The sequence below is a fragment of the Nyctibius grandis genome, chromosome 1 (assembly GCF_013368605.1).
Source record: "Nyctibius grandis isolate bNycGra1 chromosome 1, bNycGra1.pri, whole genome shotgun sequence".
Classification (NCBI taxonomy): Eukaryota; Metazoa; Chordata; class Aves; order Nyctibiiformes; family Nyctibiidae; genus Nyctibius; species Nyctibius grandis.
In genome coordinates, this window is record NC_090658.1 from 54,165,105 (window position 1) to 54,192,287 (window position 27,183).

The 27,183-nt window shown below is 40.9% G+C and overlaps 1 protein-coding gene across 2 annotated transcripts; it reads left to right on the forward strand.

Annotated features, from left to right (window-relative positions):
• The first annotated feature begins 463 nt into the window (after nucleotides 1-463).
• Nucleotides 464-21,871, forward strand: PPIL4 (peptidylprolyl isomerase like 4). Of its 2 annotated transcripts, none has more exons than XM_068413903.1 (13): nucleotides 464-565; nucleotides 1,574-1,641; nucleotides 1,727-1,791; nucleotides 3,580-3,697; nucleotides 5,670-5,812; nucleotides 6,179-6,275; nucleotides 7,710-7,826; nucleotides 9,988-10,112; nucleotides 12,460-12,526; nucleotides 13,404-13,515; nucleotides 15,422-15,518; nucleotides 16,163-16,298; nucleotides 21,438-21,871. In XM_068413903.1, exons 1-13 carry the CDS (start codon nucleotides 496-498, stop codon nucleotides 21,660-21,662), a joined length of 1,440 nt encoding a protein of 479 aa, XP_068270004.1. In that variant the 5' UTR covers nucleotides 464-495; the 3' UTR covers nucleotides 21,663-21,871. The 2 variants fall into 2 exon arrangements, with proteins under 2 accessions (XP_068270004.1, XP_068270012.1); XM_068413911.1 differs by having other exon boundaries at nucleotides 1,745-1,791.
• The last annotated feature ends 5,312 nt before the right edge of the window (nucleotides 21,872-27,183 follow it).

Genomic DNA, 27,183 nt, shown 5'->3' on the forward strand with positions numbered 1-27,183 from the left:
CACCGGACGAGGTTGCTCCTGGGGGTCTGCATTTTCCCCCATCCCCCTCAGGAAGGGCTCCCTGGGCGCCTGCCCCCGCTGCCCGCCGCCCGCCGCCCTGTCCCCGCCGGAGGGGAGCGGCGTTTGGGGCGCAGCCGCGCCGTATCTTCCCGTAGCCCCTGGGCTGACGAGAACCGGGGAAGCAGGCGCGCCCGCGGGTGTGTGCCACACGCACCTTTCCTCACGCCGGGCACGACTGCGGCGTGGAGGCGAGCAGGGGCGAGGGCCAGCTCGGCCCCGTGGTTCGTCCCGCTACGAGGCCGACGCGCTTACGGCGCCATCCAGCCCCGAGGCGGGGAGGCATTTGCAGCGGGGGCCTGTCCGGGGCACCTCCCCGCAGCCTGCGGCGGGGCAGCACGGCCGCGGTGCCTCGGCGCCAGCTCCTCCTCCTCCGCTCCGGCAGAGGGCGGCCCAGCGAGGGCGGCCCGCGCCGCCGTGCGGAGGCGGGTGGCGGCCATGGCCGTGTTGGTGGAGACCACGCTGGGAGACCTGGTGATCGACCTGTACACGGAGGAGCGGCCCCGCGGTAGGAGCGCGGCGGGCCGGAGTCGGGGGAGCTGAGGTGGCCGCGGCCAGGGACGGGCGCGGTTTTGCCCCTTGCGCGGGCAGGTGGAAGCCCCGAATAAAGCAGCGGGCGGGCTGTAGGCAGCGCCTGCCGCCGCTCTCCGCGCCCGGATGGCGGCTGGCCCGTCAGGAAGTGCCGGTGCTCCGCCGCCCGGCCCTGCTGGGGGCCGCCGCTGTGGCGCTGGGGGAGGACGCGTGTGTCGCTCCCTTGCGGCTCCCGGGGCTCTGGGAGCTGCGAGGGTCCCCGAGGTTTCCGAAGGCCGTTCGGGGAAGGAGGCGGGGCCGTTGGGCCGCCCCGCCGCTCCCCCCCGCCCGCAGCCCTGGTAGCGAAGCGGGCCGTGGGCTGGGGCTGTCGCAGCTTGAAGTTTCGCTGCTGGCACGGCCTCCCGAGGAGCCAGGCGTCCAGCAGGGGTGCAGTCAGCAGTGCACCTTCTCCCGCCCTGTGCTTTGGCCTGTCACGTCGGACCTCAGTCCTGGGAATCGCTCCAGATGTGTGCCAGGGTTCCCGTGGCTGTCAGCAGTCCCGTGGGCTGCTTGTATGTGTGGGTTTGAAATGCTTACAAGCAGCGAGTGCTGTTGGGAAGTTTGTTTTTTTTTTTTATTATGGGTTTATTACACATGTAATGCATATTTATTAACAAAAATAGAGAAAACGCAATATATTCTAAATTGAAAGACAACTGTGATCTTTCGTAGGTGTTTGGAAAGAAACTGGGGAGAAAAAACCTGCGTGTTTTCGTACAAGTAGCTGTATTTAGGGTTCTCCGAATCACTAGGGGTAGGCTTTAGGGAGGGAGGAAGTGTTACCTCTCCTTAGAGCATTTCTCACAGCGTTTATAGGTGGTACGCTGATAAGTCTTAACAGTCTCCTCCAAAAACACTTTTCTAGACATTGAGCTGGATATCTATTCTATCTATACTTATCATATCTGGGGGTTTTGTTAGTAAATGTTGGTATAATTTCTTACAGCTTGTCTGAATTTTCTGAAGCTCTGCAAAGTCAAGTACTACAACTATTGTCTTATTCATAATGTCCAGGTGAGTATTCTCAGTTCCTTATTTTTTTTTTGGTTTAAATTCACAAACATGAAAGCAATATCTTGTGTATTCTGCTTTGTGACAGAGGGATTTTATTATACAGACTGGTGACCCTATGGGAACTGGCCGCGGAGGGGAATCCATATTTTGGTAAGTAAAACTTTTGTGTTACTTAATTGACAGAGAAGTTGTATAGGGGAATAGGGGATCCGATTAGATTGTCTTTAGCTCTCTTGGGGTGGAATTACTGATGGGAAGTAAAAATGTTGATGCATAAGCTGCTTTGGTTGTCATACCTAAATACCTTTTTAATTCCTACGCTATCTTTGGCCATTCAGATTTTTTTTCTAGGCAATATTCTTTCTCTCACCTTAGAAGCAAAGTTGCAACTAACAAGTTGTACATAAATTTCTGTTTATTTAAAAGTTAGGAAATAACTATTGGTTTGGTTTTGTAAGAAAAGTATCATAACTAAGTGCTCTGTAGAAGGCAAAATCATTAGCAGTTTTTTACTACTTTCATTTATGTAACAAAATGTATTTATTGAGTGCGAAGGGAATACAGAGGCTGTACTTGATTTCTGCTGTGTGTGAGAAAGCAATCCTGTTGCTCTAAAAATTTACTTGAGTTCATTTTAGTCATGTTGAATGTGTATAAGGAAATAACTTCTTTGTTTAAGATGTTTTCAGTGGTCATGCATATGAAAGTTGAGTAAATCATTCTGACAGCTAGGATGGAGGTTAGCAAAGTGCATATGTTCTATATGATTCCTTTGAAACTGTTGTTAAAAGAATTAAAGTTGCAGAGCAGAACTAAGCCCGGAGTGCTGGGAAGCACAGCATACAGAGGTAAATAGCTCAGCTTGAACAGAGACAGTGTTGCTACACCAATATTGACTTCTGTAAGTCTGGTCTGTCAGAGCCTCTTAAATACAAAACCTTGAAAACCTGGATACATGGATCACCACTCTGGTGATCGTGGAAGCAGTATAATTGTGCTAAGGAGATGGAAGTCTAGGTAGGTGAACTTGGCAGACTTGAGCTGTCTCTGCAAATGGGTAGATCAAGTTTATTTTGACATTCTGCTCTTTTGTAAGGATTGGTCTTCTGAGGCGCTTTGGTATGGCAAAATACCGTGGCATAGTGTGATGAGAGGGTGGCAGATTCTGTTCTACTGCTAGCATGTAGAATGGCAGTATGTCTTTTCTACCTGTTCATTACTGCTGAAGTCCACAAAATTGGAGTTTCTGTTCTTGCTACCCAGGAAACTGATGCAGACAAAGTTTAATTTGAATCCTCTCTTCATAGAGTCTTACAGCTTAGCAAAATGAGTTCAAACAGAACACTGTCTTTAAATTTGGGCAAATGTGTGTGTTGACCATGCCTCTTGTCAGTTATGGAGGGAGATAAAATGCGTAATATCAGGGTTAGACTTAAAAATGAAAAAGAATTTAACAGTTTGCCGTATCCTGTGTATCTGAAATTACTGTATGGAGTACTGTCTATGTGATGAACTAAGTTTACACATAGATTTAGTGGCTTTCCACTTATTTTGGAAGAGAAATTTGTGATATAAATTACTAAGTTTTTACAGTGTGGATTAACGTATTTTTACGGAGCCTTCTTATCAAAATACGTATTCGCTTAATGCCTTAGAAAAATGTTATATACTGTATTTAAAAACATATAAGTACACCCCTCCACCCCCTCAAAAAAAGCCGCTGTAGAATGCCTCAGAGAAAAATCTGTTGTTCCTTGTAATACAAAGTGAATTATGTAAGTCCATAAAAATGTGTATGGTTGCAGTGTAAATTCTGGGTTTATTTGAATATCAATGTAAAAATTTTTAAAGTGTTTTATTTACTGTTTCACAGCATTTGTTTATCTCACTTTTTTAAATTCCTTTGCCTTGTAACATATTTGTTGTATATATTTTCAGTCAACTGTACGGTGATCAAGCTAGATTTTTTGAGGCAGAAAAAGTACCAAGAATTAAGCACAAGAAAAAGGGAACCGTATCAATGGTGAACAATGGCAACGATCAGCATGGATCACAGGTCAGCATACAGTGTTGGAAAGCCTTGGTACACATCTAAGTTACTAAAATGAAAATTCCTTGAATTTACAAAAGAGGCATAACAATGACAGCATCATCTCACTAGCATCTTCTCGTAATGTGGTCAAAAGGCATGTAAAAAACCAGCCATAGGTAAGGTAAGTATTTTGCATAGTGTCGCAGGTGCCAGTGGGTATTTGATTACAGACAAGAAAGAGATTAAAATGCTCAGATTCAAATCCTGTCCTAGATTAATTTTATAAATTTTATTTGTTAGAATTCAGTCCTCTATTTTTTTCTTTTGTTTATTCATTTCTTTTAATACCTTGATGTTATTTTGCTAATTTATAGAATGGGCAGGAAAAAATCCTGTAGTTAAATGGAAGTGAACAGTAAGGAAATTGGTTTTTGAAATAATATTAAAACTTTCTGTTTGTAACTTCATGTTAGTTTGGAAACTGGAATCATACCACAGTTTCCTCTGTATGGTTACATAAAAGTGTGCATTAATAGTACAATGTAAATTTACAGTTTATCCCAGTGCTGTTATAAAACATTTTCTCGATGTGGTGGTGTTCCCTTTGCTGTTCACTGTTCATATGCAGAAAGTTTTTGCTGTATGTGTATTTAAAGCTCTAATCTCATAGAATGATATTATTTCTAAATTATTATTTTAGATCATTGTCACTTTTATGTATTAAAATGCCTCACTTGTAATATCCATATGTTTTAATTTTAAAAAGAAGGGTTTTCTAATAATGGAAGAGCAATTTAAAAAAACTATGATTTTATTCCAGCTAGAGCTTGTAATATATGGAGTTAATTTTGCTGCTTCCCTGCATTGTATGTATAAAATTGTTTGTTTGGGTGGGGGGTTTAGAAAGAAGAGATTACATTTATATTTACATTTAAGAATGCAGCCTGCTAGCATATACACAGGCATATGGGAATTAATGCAGTTCCCAGGAACATTATTGCAGCTTCTTCCTTGGGAAAGAAAAATTCCAGTAAGGAATTAATGTGGAGTTGGCTTACAAGTACAATGTAGCTTAGCATAACCTATACCAAATACTAACGAGCCTTAACTGTGTTGCAGAGAACAAGGAGTGAGATGTTACCAGTCAGGTTGTAAAGCATGGATGTAATGGTTGTGTTCTGTTATCTGTGCATAGCTGCCTTCTTCCTCCTTCGTTCATTACCGAGTGTCCTCCATCTTTAATTTGTTACCAAGTGTTCAGTTGCTATCAATTTTCATAGCTTCAGTTTTGCCCTAAAGTGAAACACCTGATTTGTGTTAGGGTACATTTCAGTGCCAATTCAAGCTGATCTAAGTCAATGCTATTGTGTTCTAGTTCTCCTCTCAATGCTACGACATCCTGTTTTTTGGGAGAGAAGGGTTCATGATACAAGGGAAGGCAGGACAAATGTCTAGATAGAAGCGGGTGAAGGTAGAAGTATGGAAGCTTTTGCCAAAATTGTGAAAGTGCACCTGCTGAATGCAGGTGGATGAACAGGTGATTGGAGCTCAGCTCACTGCTACCCAGAGGGGTAGCCTTGCTCTTTCTGTCTTCTCCCTTCTGTCAGCTGTGATGCCTGTCACATCCTTTGCTGATCTTGCTCAACAAACCTACCTGGCAGATAACTATCTGCTCTTCCTCTGCTGGTCTGTTTTTCTGCCAGATTACTGAATCAAATCAATTCACAGAACGGTCCAGTGAGCCAGAGCTGCGAGCTCATGCGGAGGGAGGCTTTTTGAGAGAGCCTCTGTTCCTCAGGCAGTGGCTGTGAGCTGTAGGTTGTCTCACCATGTTCTCAGACCTGATGGAAGAATATTAATCCTCTCCCTTAGAAGTCAGGAAGAGTTGTTTTTTTTCCCCCCACTGACTTCAGTGAGAGTTGTACCTCTCCTAAGGTAAAACTCAAGCCCTGAATTTTTCTGTTTACTGTTACTGGTTTTGTATCTTCTTTTGTAGTTTCTTATTACTACAGGGGAAAACTTGGATTACCTTGATGGTGTGCATACAGTATTTGGAGAAGTGACAGAAGGCATGGATGTATTGAAGACAATTAATGAAACCTTTGTAGACAAGGATTTTATCCCGTATCAAGATATCAGGTGTGACTGCTTTTAACTTCCCTTTTTGAGGAATACATTATAATTAAACAAATTTATCCTTTTTGAAACTAGATTAATATAGCAATGTCAGGTGACCTGTACATGGTATCTTAAATACTCTTTTATTCCAGTATTATTGGTAAAATAAGCAGGTACTAAAATAAACAAGCATATAAGAAGTGTGCAACTATGTTGCCTTTGCAAAAGCATCAGTACTAGTATTTACACACATACAGTATGTTTGGCTGTTTGGGATGTAACTGAGAATCTGCAAGGCTGGTTTCCTGTTACTTGGGTAAAGAGAGTTTTATTTGCATGTGACTGATGCTTGATTTTGTTTGATGTCTTGATTTTGTTTTCTATAAGGATAAATCATACAGTAATTTTAGATGATCCATTTGAAGATCCACCTGGCTTGTCTATTCCTGATCGCTCACCAGAACCTACTAAGGAACAGCTAGATGTGAGTGTTTATGATTAGCTTCTTGGGGAAAAGTTGGAAGAAATAATTAAATAAATGTATCCTGATCATTGGGCAGCACCGACTTGATCAAAATAATAATTCTGTCTTTAAGACTTTGTCTGTCAAATCAGTATCCTAAAAGAACTAGGCATTTTTAGCATAGGAGGATAAGAGATGCCCTTCTACTACGCCAGCTTGAGTTCAGATACGTCAAATGCTTCTCTGTTATTTGGGGCTATTGCCGTGTTTAATCAAATGCGGCTGCTTAATATTTCAAGAAAAGGATAAAAGGGTGACTTGAGTGCTCGCCCTTTTGACTATGGTGGAGTTAGGTTGGAAAGCCATATTTTTGATTTCTAATTACAGTGCAGTTAAGCAGAACATTCAGAATATTCACCTGTGGCATTACTGTTTTTTTGTATACTCTGGTAGAAGACAAAATATAACATTTATTTAATATTAAAGTGCTTACTGCTGTTTTGCTTTTAAATGTGAAATAGTCTGTGTCTCAGTGGAAGTAATCTTGGTCATTCTTTGAGTTACATCTGCAAGCATGCATACTGTTGTGTATTTGTTCAAACAGAAGGAACCTGCTAAAAATATAATTGTAATTATTCATAACACTCATAGCATGCAGTTATGGAAGCTGCTATGTGAGATTATCTCCTTGTATGGAAACAGTTGTTTCAAGCAGTGAATAAATTTACTAGAGAGAATATTGTTTATTTTTAAGCTTAATAGATATAATTACAGGATTGGAATTAGGCTTTCATAGTACATCTGCACTGTGGTTACCCACTGATGTACCTTCAGATATGTTAAATGGTATAAGGAGTTTAATAGCTCACTGCCACCTGTGTAGAGATTTGAAAGCTTATACTTAGTTTTCTTCCCCCATAGCCTGTCTGAAGATACACCTTTTGGTGTAGAAATGTTTGTAAGAAGGGCAGCATACTAGAGATTCTGATGAGGAGGAAAAAATCAAATGTCAAATCCTGCCTAGATGTAGATGTGTAAAAAATAAAATTCATTTTGTGATATACTATGTTTAATGTTTGAGTCTTATTAGACACCACAGATACTTGCGGTGTTCCTTATCTTCATTTCTGGTAGGAGCTATCTAGAATTAGAAGTGAGTTGACACTTGTGGTGAGATGTTGAGTATGAGATGGGAGTATAAAAGAATAAATAAGGTTCAAATTGGGTCTGAAAGTTCCTACGTAGTTCATAGTGCCTGAAACACATGAGGATAGCACCTCCTCTCTTTTTTTAAGTGAAGAACAGAATGAAAGCCCAGTTCTGCAGAGGTGCAGTGCTTAAGCATTTTTCATGTCTTGAAGGGTGAGGGTTGAGGTCATCCAAATAATACTTGGAAACTGGGAAAGAATTTTTGGCCTTGGCTTGGTAATAAATAACTTTTTCCTTAATTTTCAGAGTGGCAGAATAGGAGCAGATGAAGAAATTGATGACTTGAAAGGACTGTCTGCAGAAGAAATAGAAGAAATTCAGGCAGAAAAAGAAGCAAAAACTCGTGCCATTCTTCTGGAAATGGTGAACATCTTTCTGTATTTACGTTTTAGATGTTATTCCTGTGTGTGTGCATGTTATATTAAGTATAGGTGGATGTGTACTATTTGTCTTGAAATTGCTTGTCTGATGATGTTGTCATGGCTCAGAATCTGTGCAGTTAAATGTCTGTGGTACAATGAAAAGGATTGAGCATGAGCACTGGAGGTGGTTTTCTGATAAAACTGGTAATATTTCATTTTCAAAGCCAGGATTAAAAGTGGACCAGTGGAGGCTTTATAAAAACTTGCTAGAAACGCATCCAATTAAAAAACATAACATACATAATATGATGCTGAGTGTCTTTAATCCTGGAAAAGGTTTAGCATGTGTGGGAGGGAGCTGAGCTAATTTGAGACAGTCTCTTCCCAGTACAGGTAGTGGCATTGAGATTTCTGTATTCGTATATGTAATGGCCGTCTTCCTTCTATGGGGTTAGTTGAATTTAACATTGGTTAACTTTGTGTTCTTTCTTCTCAAATATGATGTTTGGTAACTGTTGGCAGTTGTAAACTCCATATAGTAACAAAAATTGTGAATAGGCTTTGAAGTTTTTTTTCTAAAAAAAAAAAACAAACCAGAACACCCACACACACTTGAAGGATGGGTGAATCCAACACACTTCTTTACAACTACCAAATTCAAATTTATGGTGAATAGTTTGCAGCAGAGACTAATACCAAGGTCAGTTCAGATGTGGCCACAGTGTTGCAGAAGATCTGCACGTGTGGGCTCTTGTTTTGCAGCTGCAGTAGTGGGGCTAATGACTTGTTTTCCAGATAAAGTTACGGTCAGCTAAAAAAGGCAAGTGGGGTATGTGAGCCAATGAAGTAATTTTCAGTGAGTATTGCTGGGTAGTATGCAGTAGGGAGCTACATTATATATCTGAAGAGATGAAAAGGTAAGTGTAGTGCTAGTTTCACTGATTTGAAAAAGCCCAACTATTAATTCCATTGTTCTTTTGTCGAAACAGTAAACTCCTCTGAGAGCGTCATGTGCTTAAACTTTTGTGTTCTCTTTTGTGGAATCTGCTTCTTTAGCTTAGAGAAGAGGAGACTGAGGGGTGACCTCATTAATGTTTATAAATATGTAAAGGGCAAGTGTCATGAGGATGGAGCCAGGCTCTTCTCAGTGACATCCCTTGACAGGACAAGGGGCAATGGGTGCAAGCTGGAACACAGGAGGTTCCACATAAATATGAGGAAAAACTTCTTTACAGTGAGGGTGACCGAACACTGGAACAGGCTGCCCAGAGAGGTTGTGGAGTCTCCTTCTCTGGAGACATTCAAAACCCGCCTGGACGCGTTCCTGTGTGATATGGTCTAGGCAATCCTGCTTTGGCAGGGGGATTGGACTAGATGATCTTTTGAGGTCCCTTCCAATCCCTAACATTCTGTGATTCTGTGATTCTTTCTGCTATCAAACTGGTGTGCGTTACCTTTTTATTAGCGTATTAAGTAAAAGATGGACTTAAATTGTTTAAATATCACTAGTCTTTTGTTCAGGTTTTAAAAAGTGCTACAATTCAACAGGAGGTGGCATGTGTGTTTGCATTTTCCTCTGTAACTTAATTTGCTAGTTCGAGGATGGGAATTTTGATCAACGGTTGCAAGCATCAACGCTGTGTGTACTGTAAGCAAGTCTTACTTCTTAGTGAGCATGAGTGCTTTCTCCCTTCTGTCTATCTGAACAAAGTTGTGTAATTGTAACTTCTCATCCTTATCAAGCTATCTTAAATTTAAGCTTATCCTAGCTGTTGCCAGATTTCAAGGAAAGGCGAGTTTATCTTGGGTACAGACAGAGACTAAGGAATGGATCTGGTCCCTTTTTATAAGAATGGCTCTAAAGGTACACTTTCACCTTTTAGATCTGTGTATTTGTTATATTATGAACAGGGAAAGCAAAGTAGAAAGTATTTGTGACTTTCATGAAGTCCCAGTGGTGGAATTGCAAATAGATAATTTTTAGGTGCTATGAAAAACACTTTATTTGTGACATTGAATAGGAAAAAATTTTATTAGTTTTTGATTCTGTGATAGGAATGTGTCTGAGATCATCCAAAAGATGTGTTGCCAGTGTGCTTGTGGCAGTAAAATGGGGAGAACTTTAGGCAGAATGGTCGAAAATCTTTTTCTGTATGTCACAGGTGGGAGACTTACCAGATGCAGAGGTCAAGCCGCCAGAAAATGTGCTGTTTGTTTGTAAACTGAATCCGGTGACCACAGATGAAGACCTAGAGATAATATTTTCACGATTTGGTCCCGTTAAAAGGTAATTATTGTAAAATGAAAAAGAAAACCTTCTTTGTTGAAACTGAACTTGATTCCCACCAGTCTATTTAGGTTTGACTGTTAAGCAGTATTCTAGTGTCTCTGGAGGTTTATCCTGTGCCTGCATGTATCTGTATAGAGACCACAACAACGGTGGTACAAAGTCAGATCTTGCTAGATGAGTATCCTGTCCCAGCAGTGGTTTAAGTGAAAGCCTAGGGAAGTGTAGGAACAAGGAAAGCATGTGATACTCTCCCCAGTCCCCTGTCCTCTCCTTCCTTTCAGCAGTTTTTATCTCAGATGCTACATGAGCTAGGTACAGTCTCTGGGTTTCTGTTTTCCATGGGAATATGTATGGTTTTGGGACAAAGCGACAAACATTTCTGGCATCCGGATGGACTCCTTGTTAAGGTGTTCCTCATGCCTGCTGCATTTTGCAGTTCTGAACTTGACTCCTAGTAGTTTCAGTTGATTCCTCCTAGTACTGGTATCAAAAGACATGATGGGCAATGAAGCCTGCTTTCCTACATTTCTCTATCCTGTACCCCAGTCATCTTTTTTCTTGCTAGGAGTACTAGCCTACATACTCATGCTTTGTAGAGGAATTTTCCTTACCTTGCTTCCCTTTTCTCAACCTTTTTCTGTTCTTTTGTTTTCACCTCAAGATGAGAAGACCAGAACTGCACACGGTATTAAAGTACAGATTTACAGTGGCACAGTGGTATTCTTTGCTTTGCTCTCAACTCCTTTTCTAGTTAATGCTAAAGATATTTTTTTTTTTTACAGTGCACAATTAGGATTTGCCCCCCCCGGCTCATCTTGTTGCATTTATCTACATTGAACATAATTTGCTATTTTATTGTTCAGTTGGTCTCCTAAGAACTTTCTGCAATTTTTTCGGTCTTTATTTTTGCCACCTTTAACAATTCAGTATCATCAGCGAACTCCACTGGTGACCTCTTTACTTTCTCAGTGAGAAGTGACTGTTTACTCTTACCTGGTCTTTCACATGTTTATCAAGGTGAAGATATTTCTCATGCCATTGCTGCTTAGTTTCCCCAAAAGCCTTTGGTGCAGGAGTTTATTAGAATTTCCAGAGGGATTTCAAAAGACTGCATCAAATAGATCATCATGACACATAAGCATATTGACTCTTTCAGAGAACTTCACTGAGGTTTATTCAGATGTGCCTGAGTAGGTCCTGTTTATTCAGATGCAGGCTAACTCTGTTCTGGGTTGAGTTTCTGCTGGTTGATGCAGTACTGGCATACAGGCCTGCAGACTCCCAGATCCTTCACTAGACTCTGTGTGTGAGTGAAACTGGCATTGTGTTTGCCACTCTTACAACTTCAGCATGATTTCTGTGTGTCCTGGGGATTTCTTATACTTTTTTTTTCCCCTCTTATCAGTTTGTTCAGTACTTCTTCTGCAGTCCTTCCACTTTCAGATAGATTCTCTGAATAATCCACAAAGGAGGGTTCTGGCACAAGGCTGTCCTACCTCCTTCTTTGCTGATGGCTGCTGCAAAGAATTCATATAGTTTGTCTGAATAGCCTTGTCTTCTCCTTTTTTTCTTTTTTTTTCTTTTTTTTTTTTTTTTTTTGGTATTGGATCATCTTTTGGATTGTGTATCCTAATCCTGATTTGTCACTTCGTCAGTACACATGGGGGAGGCCTCACCTTATTAAGTCTCACCTTAATACTACATTTCCTGCCTTTGTTGCCTGTCTTACCTCCTTCAACATCCTGTAATCAGAATTCTCATGTCATATACAAGAGTTTGGTAATACTGATGCAATACTGTATTGTTCCCATTTTGCGTCTACTGATTCAGTACTTCAGGCTTCTTATATTTGCCCAGTGGACTGCCTGATAAGAAGATGACTGCTAAAGAGGTGCTTGCTAAGAAGAGAAAGTTTGTCACATGGTGTTTGTTTAAACTTTCCTTAAAATTACTGAGAAAACAGAATATGAAATTTCTTGTCTTGTATTAGTGAAAGGCAAAGAATCAGTAACAAACAGTAATGTTGGAAAGTAGATTTTGTTTCATTAATCAGAAATTCATCCCTAGATCTACACTTCATGTTAACCACTTGTGAGTTAAGTGTAATAATTATCAAGTAATGTCACATGTATTTTTTTCTGTGCAGACACCTCCACATCAGTAGGGATCTCAGAATCAAGTGTTACAGTACTTTCAAGGGTTTGTTTTTTGTGTTTGTGTTTGGGTTTTTTTGGTGTGGTTTTTTTTTTTTTTTTACTGTTACTCTGCCTTTTAAGCAGTGCTTGCCTATCCTATGTTTTTTGGTTCAAGAGCATTGACATTTAATTTCGTATCAATTTTTCAGCTGTGAAGTGATTCGAGACTGGAAGACTGGTGAATCTCTTTGTTATGCTTTCATTGAGTTTGAAAAGGTATGTTTTGTAGGTATGCTGTATGTAGATTCTGCTTATAAAAGTTCATTTTCAGTATACTTCCATTAAGGAAAAACAATGAAATCTTCAAGTGTGGGGTAGCTAATATTTTCTCTTACTGACTTATTTATAGAAGTTGTAGGTCTTAAATGAGGCAAACATTTAAGTCTTTCTCTGTTCAACCAAGCAATACAGATATGTTCTTCTTAGGTTGTCTTGAAACCAGTGGGAGGGGAGCAGGTCCCTTTTTTCTTTTTCCCAGGACACATTAGTTCTTTGAAGAGTTAAAGAAGGGAATGCTAGGAGAAAAAGGAGGCATGTTGCATAAAGAGAGGAAAGCATATGAAAGAAAGTAGATCGATGTGTACAATAGTGTCCTGTATTGGGCTTGTAAATGATACTTGCTTTATCAATATGCTGCTCTTACTGTGAGATTGATAGTAAAAGTTCTCTTGATGGTGCATAGCTTCTTGTTTGTATCTACTAATCTCTCTAATCTGTGAGGAAAACTGGAAAACACTGGAAAAGTGTTCTCACTTTTCTTTAGCCTACTTATGTACTTAAAATGGAGCTTTTATTAATTGTTGTCCTTTTTTCCCTTGTGTTTCTGAATGTATTACATGTGCCAGACATGTGTCTGGATTGGCAAATTTTTAAAATAGTGAAATGAACTGAAGAAACGGAGTTTGAAATGCTTATATTCAGACAAAGCGTAACTTACTTCTTTTGGAATGGCACAATGCAAGAATTGCTGTGCTTTAGGCAATTTTAGAAAAAAAACCTATGCCATAAGCAGTTGGATTTGTGTTTGAGCTCTTCAGTGAATATTCCTATGAGATAATCACGACTAAAAATTTTCTGTGAACATTAATATCAGGAGGAAGACTGTGAGAAAGCGTACTTCAAAATGGACAATGTGCTGATAGATGACAGACGGATACATGTGGATTTTAGCCAGTCTGTTGCAAAGATTAAGTGGAAGGGAAAAGGTAGGTACACTTGTGATTCTTTGACCCTCATAACTTAATAAGCCATGACTTCTAAACTGTAAGTATTATATAAAGAGAAGCAATTTTTATGAGCTTAAATCATCTCATCTTCAGGGATATAAATTTTCCTGATACCGTAATAAATAGAGCAACACGGTTGCTAGCTTTTCTCTTCGCTTGTTCCATGAGGAAGAGTAGAAAGGTTTTCTACTGTTATATTTACATTACATTGCCATGGATTGCCTTTTTATCAGATGTATTTTTGCCAGTAAATAATTTGTTCCTCTCAAGCTTTGAAAGTGTTGGTTTTTCTTATTACTTATTGAGAGGGGATCTTATCCACACTTACATATACCTTAGGGGTGGGTGTCAAGAGGAGGGGGCCAGACTCTTCTCAGTAGTGCCCAGTGACAGGACAAGGGGCAATGGGCACAAGCTGAAACGTGGGAAGTTCCATCTGAATACGAGGAGGAACTTCTTTACTTTGAGGGTGACAGAGCACTAGAACAGGCTGCCCAGGGAGGCTGTGGAGTCTCCTTCTCTGGAGATACTCAAAACCCGCCTGGATGCAACCCTGTGCAACCTGCTCTAGGTGAACCTGCTTTGGCAGGGGGTTGGACTAGATGATCTCCAGAGGTCCCTTCCAACCCTTAACTATTCTGTGATTCTGTGATTAGCAAATTAGTGCGGCAATACATTGTTACTTTCTAGTTTCTTTTCTTTATTCACTGTATGACAGTTGGGTGTACACAGGGAAAAGTCAGTATTCAGGTCAGGGATTTCCCTTCTTTACCTCCTGTAGGTCAAGCATATTGTATAAGCAGGCTGTGTGTTATAAAACCCAATTTCAGGTGTTTGAGGATATTTTGAGAGGAAAAAGATGATGGGAGAGGTGGATACAGTGTTTTTTTGGTTGTTGGGGATGTGAGGAAAACACTGGACTTGAAGAGAGGTGACTGTGCATTGCAGTGGTGATGTACTTGTGTGTCTTCGCCTAAAAATGCAGTCAGCCCTCAATTGTTTGCATACGATTTCTCCAGGTTGGGGACTAGTCATGGACACTGAAGTACTAGAACTTTTCCTGCACAGAACTGAGATGACTTTGTAATCTGTACCATGCTCTGCAGTGCATCCTGTACTAACTGACTACATGGAAAACTTTTCTTTATCTGGGTAACTTAGGTCTAAATTGTCCTAAGTGTTGGAAAGCTAACTATATTGTCATGTTGTTGTGCTTATATGGTACCCAGAAAATGACCTAGGGGAAGTATCGTCCTTCCACCTTCAGCAGCGATTTCTGACCTAGCCAGTTAATATTGCAGTTTTAAGCATGACCGTGAGATGGCAGCAGGTTGCTGTAGAATAGTTTATTAATCTGTGAGCTGGTACTTTCAAGTGAATGGATGGAAAATGAAATCTGTCATGCCCCTCTTTAAATCAAGACATGACAGTTTTTTTATGGTTTTCCATTTGAATTCCTAAGCTGTAGCTGTATCAGAGATTTCCCTTTGTGCAGCCTAGAGCAAAAAGTCATTTAATAATGAGAATAGTCTGTGGGATTTCATGGTAACAGCATTTTAAGTAGTGTGACATAGGACTTGTAATCAGAGTGGGACTAAAGCAGTTGCTAAGTCCTGCTTTGTCATCCTGTTCATGCATTGTCTCCACTGGAGATGAGTTGTTCAATGGGACCTGCAAGCAAGGGAAGGACAGAAAATAACAACTTGTCCTCCTCTCTCCTACTCTGTTGCCAAGATGTCAGTGTTGTTTCTGGAACTGTATCCCACTATGGATCTCTGTATGGTTATGAAGAGCCCTTAAATTCATAAGCAGAACTTAGTGATAGGTGTGGATCTTGTTTTTTTTTTTAAGTTGGAGTGAAATGAACATATTTTTCTGTGGACAGGTGGGCGGTATTCCAAGGATGATTTCAAAGAGTATGAAAAGGAACGTGACAAACCTTCAAAACTTGCTCTGAAAGAGAAGGTAAAACCAAAGCAGGAGTATCCTTTTCTGGTCAAAGGTATTTTTTGCACTAAGTACAGTTGATGAAAACAGCCTGGAAAAGTCTTCTTATTCTTAAAGCTTCCCAAATGGTTGTTTTGCTGCTGCTTCATATAACTATTTTGGTGCTTGAGATGGAATTCAGCATTTTGCATTTTTCATTTGATGACTTCGATGAATTTAGTCAAATCAGAATGAGCTGTTTCACTTCCGTGTCGTGTGCAGGTAAATAATGTTCCCAGTCTAGAGCCCTGGAATGACATATGGCGTAACAGAGTTTTAAGTAGTTTCACAGGGAACCTGCTGCATCCAAAGCGACACCATAGTAGTAACTAAATCATGCTCTGCAATTCTACTTTGCATGTGGTGAGCATGAGAGAAGAGAAGACCATAGCTTGTTCAGATATCCACAGATAGAAAAGAAAGGAGAACTGGGACCTGGCTGTACTGTTTGACAAGATGGAATTCAGTCATTTTAGCACAGATGATTTTTTCAATGTGAATGATCCTTTTCTGACTGAAATAATAGTGAGTCTTGGTAAACCCTGGTCTGATAAATGGGGGTTTGTTTGCTTCGTAAGCTTTTATGTTCTGCTATTTATTGATAATAAGTAACAGATCTGTCCTTAACCAACATCATCAGTGCCAAGTATGACCTTGTGCTGGATGACGATTTAGAAGAGTCTCAAACAAGTCAGTCACACTTGGCTAAAAAACAAAAGAAGAAAAAGCACCACCACTCTGAAGATGAAGATGACAAAAGGACCAAAAAATCTAAGGTACTAACCTCTTTGTGTATTAACTTTATACACGTTTATTGTTCTCCTAATGAGAGAAGCCGGGAAAAAAGAAGTCTGATATTGAACGGAGGACATGGCATGCAAAGTCCTGTAAAATACAGCAGTTTTAAATGTACAGAAGGCTGATGTTAGTATCTGATTATGAAAGAGGCTTTCAAAATCTTCCTGGACTTTTGAAGCTAGGCATGTCTGAATGGCTTTTTGCCAAAACATCCTGAAGAGGCAGCATAGCCTCTCATGAAGTAGGAGACCTTCAGCACTTTGAACCTGTTGTTCACATACTCCCAGTCATAAACTAGTAGTTAATCATATCTCATGAATGCAAACTATTTCTCATTTTCTTGCCAGACCAGCATGTGTTGGCTTTTTCCCATATGGAATCAGAAACACAATCTCTTTGCATTATCTGTTTTTATTTTTCTTTAACTGTTTTGGAAGCGTTTTTGTAAAATCTGTATGCAGGTTTGCTTGCATCTGTATTGAGCAAGCATATGGTGCTGTAAGATTCTGACTGCAGAGGAGATCATCACAAGGCAGCAGTTTGGTCATTCGTTAGTTCCATTGCAGCCTGTCAGGTCAGCATTCTCACGTTTCTGTGAACTTGGGATAGCTGAGTTGTTGATGTTTCATGGAAACAATGTCTGCAATGGTAAAGTGGAGAGTTAACCACCATTGGAGTGTGAGCATTAGGGAGAATTCAGATAAGCTGGAAAAAAACCCCCAATATTTTAACAATGCAAGCTTTATGAGTGAGAACAAAGCTGTCTTCTAGCAATTTTGCAGAAAGTGATAAGGTTCCAGCCACAGTAAATAAAGCCGTTGTCCTGGCATGAGTTTTGAGTAGTGCTTTAAGTTCTGTGTACAGGGAGTATACATGATCCTGTTGTTCCATTGCATCACTTCTTGCTGTGATGCTAAAAATAACTTTTTTCATTAACGCTAGCAGTTCAGTTTTTTCAGTGCCACCAGTAAGCCCTATTACTCATTCGTGGTACAAGTCTTTTTGTCACTGTATACTAATTCAGTTGGGATCCTTTGGGTGGAGGGGAGGGAACTGTTCAGATAATTAAAGTCTCACAGAACATTTACATATAAGAAGTCTGAACTAATGTTAGTTTAGACTTCCTCCTATCTTTTTGGCCGATTGACGTTGTTGCTTTAACATCTTTGAAACAGATATATTTGTGGAAGTAGTCTTGATGGTTCAGAAATTATGTGTGTCTAACTGGCTGGTCATGCATTACTAGCAGAGAGTGTCACTCAGTTGTCTCCACCCCTGCAGGTGATACAAGTACTGGCAGCAATAGACTGTTAACCTCTGTGTGTTATAATTGTTATAAGGGGACTGCGAGACACATTAGCAGTGGATTTCATAGCACAAAAATGTGAGGACACAGGGATTCCTGGTGCTATTTCCAGGTTCTGGAAAATAGTATATTCTTGTAATTGATTCTGTGTCTCTGTATATCTTTTTGTGATTTAGTCACCTGCCCCTATTGTGGTTTGTTCCTGTAGTCTACTGCTGCTGTACTGTGGTATCTTCTTCTTTCCCACTGCCTTCCTCTCTTGCTCACCTTTACCCGTTTCGGTGTAAATAGCTTAGCCTTCTTACGCCCAAAATCACAGGTGGAGGCTTACTTCTATTCTCTGATGGCAAGCAACATAGTTCTCTCTTGCAGCTGTGAAAATTAATTTACAGGAAGAGTCTTTCTCTGTGTCTGTACTTGAATATTCTTGTTAGTGTGTACTGTATAGTGTGTACATACTGAGCAGTATGTACTCAGTCTGACTTAGCGATTCAGTAAGTGCCTTGGGCATGGCCCTTTCCAGTTGAAATCTGCAGGCAGCTTAGCTGACAAATCCTGTTTAGCATATACAAAATGTAATGTTTTAATTTTTTTTTTAGATTTACAATTTTAGCATAATCTCTGGAATTTGTACAAGAACAAGGGAAGGAGGCCTGTTCTTGAGGCAGAGTATGTTCAGTGTGAATATCGAGACCAGAACAAAGCATAACAGTATGGAAACTTTTTTGAAGAATGGTAGCATTTTTAGTATAGGCAAACAAAGCATTTTCCCTTAACCCTATTTTGGAAATAGTAGAATGTATTTGAGGTAAGAACCTTAAAAGAAAACAACAGCAGACCTTCCACAATTAATTGGCCAAAGACCACAACAGCCATGCTTCATACATAAACTTCCACCTGAGCCCCTAGTGTGGCAGAGATTTTAATTAACTGAGAACAAGGTCTTATAATGGGAAGTTCCGGCAACTGAAACTGCAGTTTGTGCTAGCAGCTCCAGCTATGACTGAAGGGGTTTTATTTTCTGAATAGTTTCCATGACGTTAAGTTGTTTTTCTGTTCTCTTGCTGTTTTCTTTTTCTTTAGTATATTTTGACTCATACTTTTCTTAGTCTGATGCCCATTTCCTGAATCTTCAGCCTTTGTATTGATGTTTTAAGAACATATTTTCGAATCTTGTGCTGTTCGACTTGATTCCAGAGGGTAGAAGAGGTGTAGGGTGTTGTGGTTTGCTTTTAGTAGGTAACAGGATGTGGGTCTGGAGCAGGAGGCTGCACTACCATGTGGGTTTGTGAATAGAATTTGATAGAGGTTTTTTGAATACAGGTCATGCTTCTGCTTGAGATCTATATTATGCCAGTTTTCCCTGTGTTTTTGGGTTCCTTGGATTTTTTTAAATTTACTTTTATTTATTTATTTATTTATTAAGGTAACTGGATTAGTGGAGGAGTGTAGCCTATCCAATGGATTTTTGTGAGACATAGGGGCTTCCTGACTTCCAGGTTTCGGTAGTGCATGGTTTTGGCAAATATATTGATTTTCCCATTTTTAATTTCCTGTTCTTACTGCTTACTGGACACTTTTTATAGTCAGGGTCAAGCTGATCAAAATCTGCCTCCTGAAAAGGCTGTCTCTGTATGTTTGCTCCTTTTAGCCTTTAACTAGTGTGCTTGATGTATGTAGAGGTGGCGTATTTGTTCTGCTTTTGTGATCGTGGTATTTCTAGCTGATTTACCTGCAAGCGCAGTTCGGCAAGTTACCACTTCTGGCAAAACCAGCCATGAACTTCCAGAGCAGTGTCTTTCCCTCTCTTCATATTTCTTTCCTCATGTGTGTTCACCGATACACATGGATTAAGAATTGGGATGATCATCACTTACCCATTGACTGATAAGAGGCTGTGATCCTGGACTGAGAAATCTGAACTTCAGCAGTAAGAGAGAGCCTGTGTTTAAGTGGGAATCTCTTTCTTCATCTTCCAATGGGAAAACAGCATGTTTCTGACTTGGATACAGCATAAAAGATTTTATTTCAAAATACTGTTATTTTTAGTAGGTTAGAGTATTTAAAAATTTACCTTTTTCTGTGCCAAAGACTTTAAAAAGGTAAAATCTTTTTTAAGGGGAAACGTAACTCATTTTTTGGGGGAACTAAGATGAAATTCATTCTATTAATTCAAATTACTACCATTTTTTTCTTTATGCTGTCATCATATTAGCTGCTGCGGCGACCTTTTTGTGGCACTTTCAGGTTTGCTCTGTACACCTATATCCTAAATGCATCTGTGGGGGTCATGGTGCTTAGCTGGCTCTGTGCTCATATGACCTTTTTTAATGCTTTCAGCAAGTTTCCCTTTTCTGTGGCATTCAACATAGGCTATTTGTCTTCACTTTCAAGTCTTCACTAACCTGTTCCCTGCCCTGACCTGGCTGGTAGCCTGGCTCCAGCGTTGGCTTGGTAGATTTTTTTAACTGAGTGCTGTTCTGCTTTTCTCCAGTTTCTCCTCGTGCTAGAAGAAACTTCCATCATCTGTTTTTCTGGCCAATATTTTTGTGTTGTTCTTCTCCACTCCACCACTAGTCTGTCCGTCCTCTGATGTTCGCTCAGGCCCTGCCACGAAGGGCCTTGAAACCTGTCTTCTTGTTCAAACAGATGGAGACTGAGGCTTTTGGGTACAAGGGTAATATGGCTGTGCATTGTTCAGAAGATGAAGGGACAAACCTCTTATAAACAGCTGGAATCACGTAATTTTTTGTTACGTAGATAAAGATCAAATTTGTGGTTATTGATGTATGCGTTGTGCCAGGGTTTTATGTTGCTTATTTTAACTCTAGTATTTCAGCATTATCTACATAATTCTAAAGGTGGTCTTTGCTCTGGAAACCATCCTGATCACTGCCTTTCTGGATAAAAGCTCTGCTTCGCATAGTTTTTTTCACCGTTCTTTTAAATAAATAAAGTTTGCTTTTTGTACATGCATTATAAGTTTTTAGCTATACAATTGTAAATGCTACTGCCATGAGTACATATTTAGAAAAATGAAAATTGTATCTGAAATTAAGAAAGAAATACCGTGTAATTTAATGCACACGTTTTTCATAGTTCATAATGATCTGTGTTTTAATTGTGGTGTTATTAAAATCCCATTAAATGGTATCCGTTTACTAGAGCATTTAAAAGGTTCGGTTTCTCCATGTTGCCTTTTCTTGTGGACTTCTAGCCTCAAGGAATTGAAGTAGTTTGCGCGCGCGTGTATGTGTGTGTGTGTGTAGCTTTGGTCTTTGTAATGGTGTAGTTTATTTTTCCAAAGCCTAGAATTTAGGCCAGTATGGATTATTACAGGCAGGTCTTAAAAAGTGTTCTGCATCTTCATAGCACTGGAATGCTTGTGGGGCTTGAACCGAAACCTATGATCGAAATACTTCCATTGCTTGGATAAGAAGTCAAAATCCAGATCTAGCTTAGAAGCTTGTGTGATGCTTATGAAGAGTTTGATAATATCCATCTGAGTTGAATCCCTGGTATAACCAGTTTCTGCTAAAGCTCCTTAGGAAGTACAAGCAACAGCATGCCTGGCAGCCATGCTTTTTTCCATAAATGCTGACAAGAGCTGTAGACTTTTCTTCATATAGTTACAGTGGAGACTTTTTATGTGTTACCTTTTTCAAATCATGATGGATGTGTATCTATTTCAGGTAGTACCAGCCTTAGCTAAGGAACCAACCATGCTTGACTCTTTTCTGGTTCGCTTCATGTCTTTGTATATTTTCCCCTTTTTGTCTGTAACTGCATATCTATCCAATTCCTTTAACAGGATTCTAGTCGAAAACATGAAGGAGAACGCAGTAGAGAGGAGAAGAAGAGTGAGAAGAAAGACAGGCATCGGAGTCGCAGCCGATCTCAAGAGAGAGAGTACACTTACAGCAAACAAAGAGACAAATACAAAGATGACTTCCGAGTAAGAGACTGGGATAAAAAAGCAGACAGAAGTAGAAGTCCTAAGAAATCAAAAAACAAAGAGAGGTCCAAGTACAGATGAAGGACGAGGAAAAGAGAGAGGGGAACTAAAATATGTTTTCTTCCAGCATTTCCAACGTTCTTTCAAATGGATGTGCAGTTACTGGATAAAAGCAGTTGCCTTCTGTTGGCAGCTTGGTCTTATAATTCTATGAATGCTCAGTGTGTGACTGTCGGAATAAGCCTTGATTCCGAAAGGCTGTTTCAATAAAGTATTTCACGTTAGTGAAATGGTTTGAGTTTCCAGTAAGGAATGTTATCTAAAGCTTTTTGGAAATGTAAGCATGCACTAACAAGTGAATTGCCCTTCTGCACCATAAAGAGATTTGCAGGGCATACCTCCTTTCTGCAAGGAGGTTGCATTTATGTTTCATCACTTTCAGATGCTCTGGTAATGAGTGTGATAGAAGACCTGGGGAGACAGAAATGTGCTGTGCACCCCTCCTTCCAGAATGTGGGCAGATACCATTTGTATATGAATACTTAAAACTCCATTTCCTTCCTTTAAAATTAAGTGTTTCTGGTTGGTTAGTCCCGTCAGCTCTATTTGCTGGCACCCCTGTGCTGCAGTGGTTAAAGGTGCTGAAGTACTGCTGTGCTGCTTGCAAGGGCAGTGGAAGTGCTGCACCATACTAAATCAATAGCACTTACTTGCTCACTTATTTACACAGATGACTTGGCATTGTGGCATTGCTGGAGGATGCCTCTCAGAACTGAGATTCATTTGATACTCGGCCCATCTGGGCTCTGTAGTGGCAGGGGGATCCAGCTATGGTGTCAGGCAGGTTATGTTGGGTGGGTAAGAAAAAAGAAAATAGTCACTAGCAGAATTAGCAGAAAAACAGAAATTGTAACTTGCATTGTGTTTGCTAAAGCCTAGATGGGATTAATTTTCAGGTTTTGTGACAGAAGTAGGCCAGTTAATAACTCTTTATCTCCAGAGGAATGCAGGTGACATTATCAGAGCCCAGGTCCTAGTGAAAGCTGGCGGGCTCTTAAATGTCTGGCTTGCTCTAATAAACAAGACCTCACCATTTAAACAGTGTTAGCCAATATGCATATATTTTAAGAACATGTATGTCTTCTTTCTCTCCAGAGGAGGAGAGATCTCGCATTGTTAGGAGGGAAGGGGAGACATGGGGAATAGTATTTGTCTTTTCTTCCCTTCCATAGAATGTGTGGTGGCTCGGAGGCAGTCTGTTTGATGAATAAGTTTAACATTTTTCTTTTGTGATCACGGTTTTCCTGTAGTATTTGCTGTAGTGTCTGATTGTAATATGTAATAAGATTTTATAGCTTGATACTTCTCATTGGAATGTGATCTGCAGGACAAAGGCTAAAATTCAAGGCAGCCAAGAGTCACTGCAAATTGTTGTGCCCTGGAGGGCCAGTAGCTGTACCTGGCTAGTGCATTTGTGTGCAGAAAGTGAACTTCTGATTAAGATGCTTCTATGGGAAGGCTGGTACTACAGGAACAAAAGCAGCTGTTTACCCCATGGCAGAAAATTCTGACTAAGCGGCCCAGGCCAGATGCCTAGAATATCCAGCCCCAAGCTGAGTGAGGACAGTGAGGGTATTGTATACAGGAATGTGCTTTCCAGCAGCATCTATCCCATCTTCGGTTTGTTTAAAGTTTAAGTGTATTTGGCTAAGAAGCTGCCTTTTGCTGAATCTCTCTTTTCTAACTTTTGTGTGCTTCAAAGCATGGAGCTGGGAATCCAGCATTTCCATAACTGTTCTGGCAAAACATTTCTAAGCCATGGGGGCTTTGGCAGGGGCCTGTGGAGTCCTTGTGGAGTCTGAGCAAGAGTGCAGGGCGCGCTGTCCCAGAGGAGAAGTAAACAGGAAGCCTGCTCTTGGAAGTCTGTCAGGGGGCCTGGGGCTGAGGGCTGCTCACTGTTCCCGTCAAGAAAGTTTCTGCCTTCAGTCTGGGCATAAGAAGACTTCCAAAGAACTGTACTAGACCAGGATAGGATACGTTTAGGGTAGTGCTGCGGCTGCAGTAGGTTTTCTCTAGCTCTTCCTGCTTTTAGCCTGCTCTGTTAAAGAAACAAGGTTTGCACTGCCACACTGTCCTCAGTTCTTCTTTTTCACGGTATGCTTTTAACATGCAAAAAACATGGGCCAAATTTGACAAGGATGTGGAGATGTTAAAGCACTTAAGTTCTTGCTGCTTTTAGGATATGGCAGAGAGAGAGGGGAAAAAAGCTTCCACTCTGAGAAAAAGCTGGATTCCTGCTGAACACCAGAGGTCCTCTTACGGGAGAGAAGAGTGACTCAAGAGCATGAAGAGTATCAGCAGACATTCCCAGGCTTCAGCTAGCCCCCAACCACCTGTGGGACCTACAGAACTTGGTGTTTAAAAAGAAACACCCTATTTCTGGTGAATGTGCTCACTTCTCAGCAGCAGAAATGGCTTTTTTTCTCACAACAGGTAAATGCTGAAGAACTGAACGTTTATATGAGTAGTGTATGGAAGTAAATAGTCAATTTGCGTAGGCAGCCAAAGAGTCTTCAGAATAAAGGGTTAAACAATAAATACATCCAAAAGGTTTCAAGTCTCTGATTTTCCATATGCCTTAGTGCTTTTAAAAACGTATCCAGTATCTTCAGATGGATTAAGCTACAACATTCAAATGTGGATCGTCAAAAATGAGGTGACAGCATAAAAGCTCCCTCTTTGGAGGTAGGTACTTAATTTCAGGTACTGCTAAATAAGACAATTTCTGGGCTACTCTCCTAACGCTGTGGAGGGATTGCAGTTCACCTGGTACACACATGAAGTGCTGAGCACTCCGAGTTAGATGGGGTCTACTGCTGCGGTCATCGGAAGTTATCATTATGTACATGTGGTTCTTCTGGAAATGACACAAACGAGCCTTATGGTCAGCTGAAACCACAAACATTTCCTGCTATTCCTGTCCTGCCAGAGGTGTTGGAGCGGACAGGACTTTTTCTTATCTAGGAGTTGAAAGAGTTGGCTTGTTTTATTCTAATGAGAGTTCACATTTCCCTGTCCTCGTATCATCAATGCTATCTCCAACCTCAGTTTCAGTATTGACCTTTGGTGCTTGTGGTAGTTAAGAAACAAAACACAACGAAAACCCCCACCTTCCTCTATAATGTTGAGAATAACATTGAAAATGTTGCAGCAGAAACATCAGTTTCCTCACTTTGACTTAGCTGAGGCCTGTATGATGGGGAACTCTGCATGCTTTAGGTTCTCTGTTCAGAGGTTAATGGCTTAAAAATCAGCTCCTTATAGTTTTCTATTGGATTCCCTTCTCTGTAACAACTTAAAAATAACAACATAAACTCTGCATACAGTTTTAGTCCATGGATAAGAGGAAGTTAGAGACCTATTTTGTAGTCAGGCATTGCAGTTCCTTTAGTTCTCTGTAGCCTTGAGGTAGACTTGACCCAAACCATGTTATGAATGGGGTCTGGCCTTAAAGCACTAAAGTCAAGTGAGAGAGGCTAGGGTTTTGCAACAGAGATATCTCTTCAATCTCATGGATGTCTCACAAGCCAGTAGGAGTAGCATAAGGATTCTGTACAAGTGGTTGTTGTTGCAGCATGGGTGATGTAAGTGCTTACCCAAAAACATTATAACCCTGCATTCATCCTGGTGTGTGCTCTGCCTGATGGCTGTCGGCCTTCTTTCTGATGGCTTCCTGTTCATTAGTGTGTTTATGAAACTCCGTCAGCATAAGCCGGGTTGTGCTCTGTGTGAGTTAGGGAGCTGGCAACACATAAGCATTCTTCGTCAAAATCCCATTTTGGCACAACGCCTTGGTGTGTTTGCTCTTCCTTCGGGATGTGTGCTGAAAGAGTTCTTCTGTGTAGTCCCATGCATAGATGGAAGAGCATGCCATGTATCCCTGGTTCTGGGCTGCCAAGAATCTTTACTGTCAGTAGGTAAAGCTGTACCTGCTTCCTTCCACTTGTCCAAAAAACCCCACCCAAACAAAAAAAACAAAACAAAACACATCCCACCCTCCACCCCCAGTTATATGGACAAGCATTTTTAATTGGACATTTAAGAATCACAGAATGACAGAATCAATCAGGTTGGAAGAGACCTCTGGGATCATCGAGTCCAACCGTTGTCCTGACACCACCATGTCAACTAGGCCATGGCACTAAGTGCCATGTCCAGTCTTTTCTTAAACACGTTCCAGAGATGGTGACTCCACCACCTCCCTGGGCAGCCCATTCCAATGTCTAATGACCCTTTCTGAAAAGAAATGCTTCCTAATGTTCAACCTGAACCTCCCCTGGCGAAGCTTGAGGCTATGTCCTCTTGTCCTATCGCTAGTTGCCTGGGAGAAGAGGCAGACTCCCACTCCACTACAACCTCCCTTCAGGTAGTTGTAGACGGCAATAAGGTCACCTCTGAGCCTCCTCTTCTCCAGGCTAAACAACCCCAGCTCCCTCAGCCATTCCTCGTAGGACAGACCCTACAGATCCTTCACCAGCTTGGTCACCCTCCTCTGGACTCGCTCCAACACCTCAACATCTTTGTTGAAGTGCGGGGCCCAGAACTGGACACAGTATTCGAGGTACGGCTTCACCAGTGCCGAGTACAGAGGGACGATCACTTCCCTGGACCGGCTGGCTACACTATTCCTAATAGAGGCCAGGATGCCATTGGCCTTCTTGGCCACCTGGGCACACTGCTGGCTCATGTTTAGCCGGCTGTCGATCAGCACCCCCAGGTCTCTTTCCACTGGGCCGCTTTCTAACCACTCTTCCCCCAGCCTGTAGCGCTGCATGGGGTTGTTGTGGCTGAAGTGTAAGACCCGGCACTTGTTCTTGTTGAACCTCATGCCGTTGGTCTCTGCCCATCTATCCAACCTGTCCAGATCGCTCTGTAGGGCCTTCCTACCCTCCAGCAGATCAGTTCAGAAGCATTTCTGAATCTGTTGCTGCTCTTATCTTTGTTCATCTCACCCTTCTATAGCCTGGTTTTTTCACATAAATCTTGTATGTTATTGACAATGGGATTACAGGTTTTGCTTGTAAGCTTCCTAGAGCATGGATAATGTCAATCCTATTCTATCAGTCACCTGTTGCATACATAAGGATAGTATAAGCAATTTGAAAAATGTTAAATTACACTAAAAATTATGTAAATATTTGCTACAGGATGGTATTTTTGTGTAAAACTCTTGTTCTGCTTACTGACAGAATGTGCTTTTTCTCAGTGAGCAAGCCAGCAGCATCTTGGTTACAAGCAGTAGCTGTGTTAAAAGGCAGCAGTAAACGGTATTAAGGTTTAGGTCTTATAAGCATACGGTAAATCATTGAAGCTGAAAGACAGTTCCAAGAGCTTGCTGAAATCTTAAGCTGAACAGCAGTAAACTTTTGAACTTGAAACTTGTTTGGGACTTTCTGATTGTAAAAGGTACTTTTTTATAAGAAGTCCAGCGGAAAACACTTGAGTAATAGCAGTATCTTTTTATATAAAAGGCAGAGGAAAATAGATATTTTAGGCAAAACCAAGCTGGGATCCTGTTACATCAGATCTTCAGATGGGATTG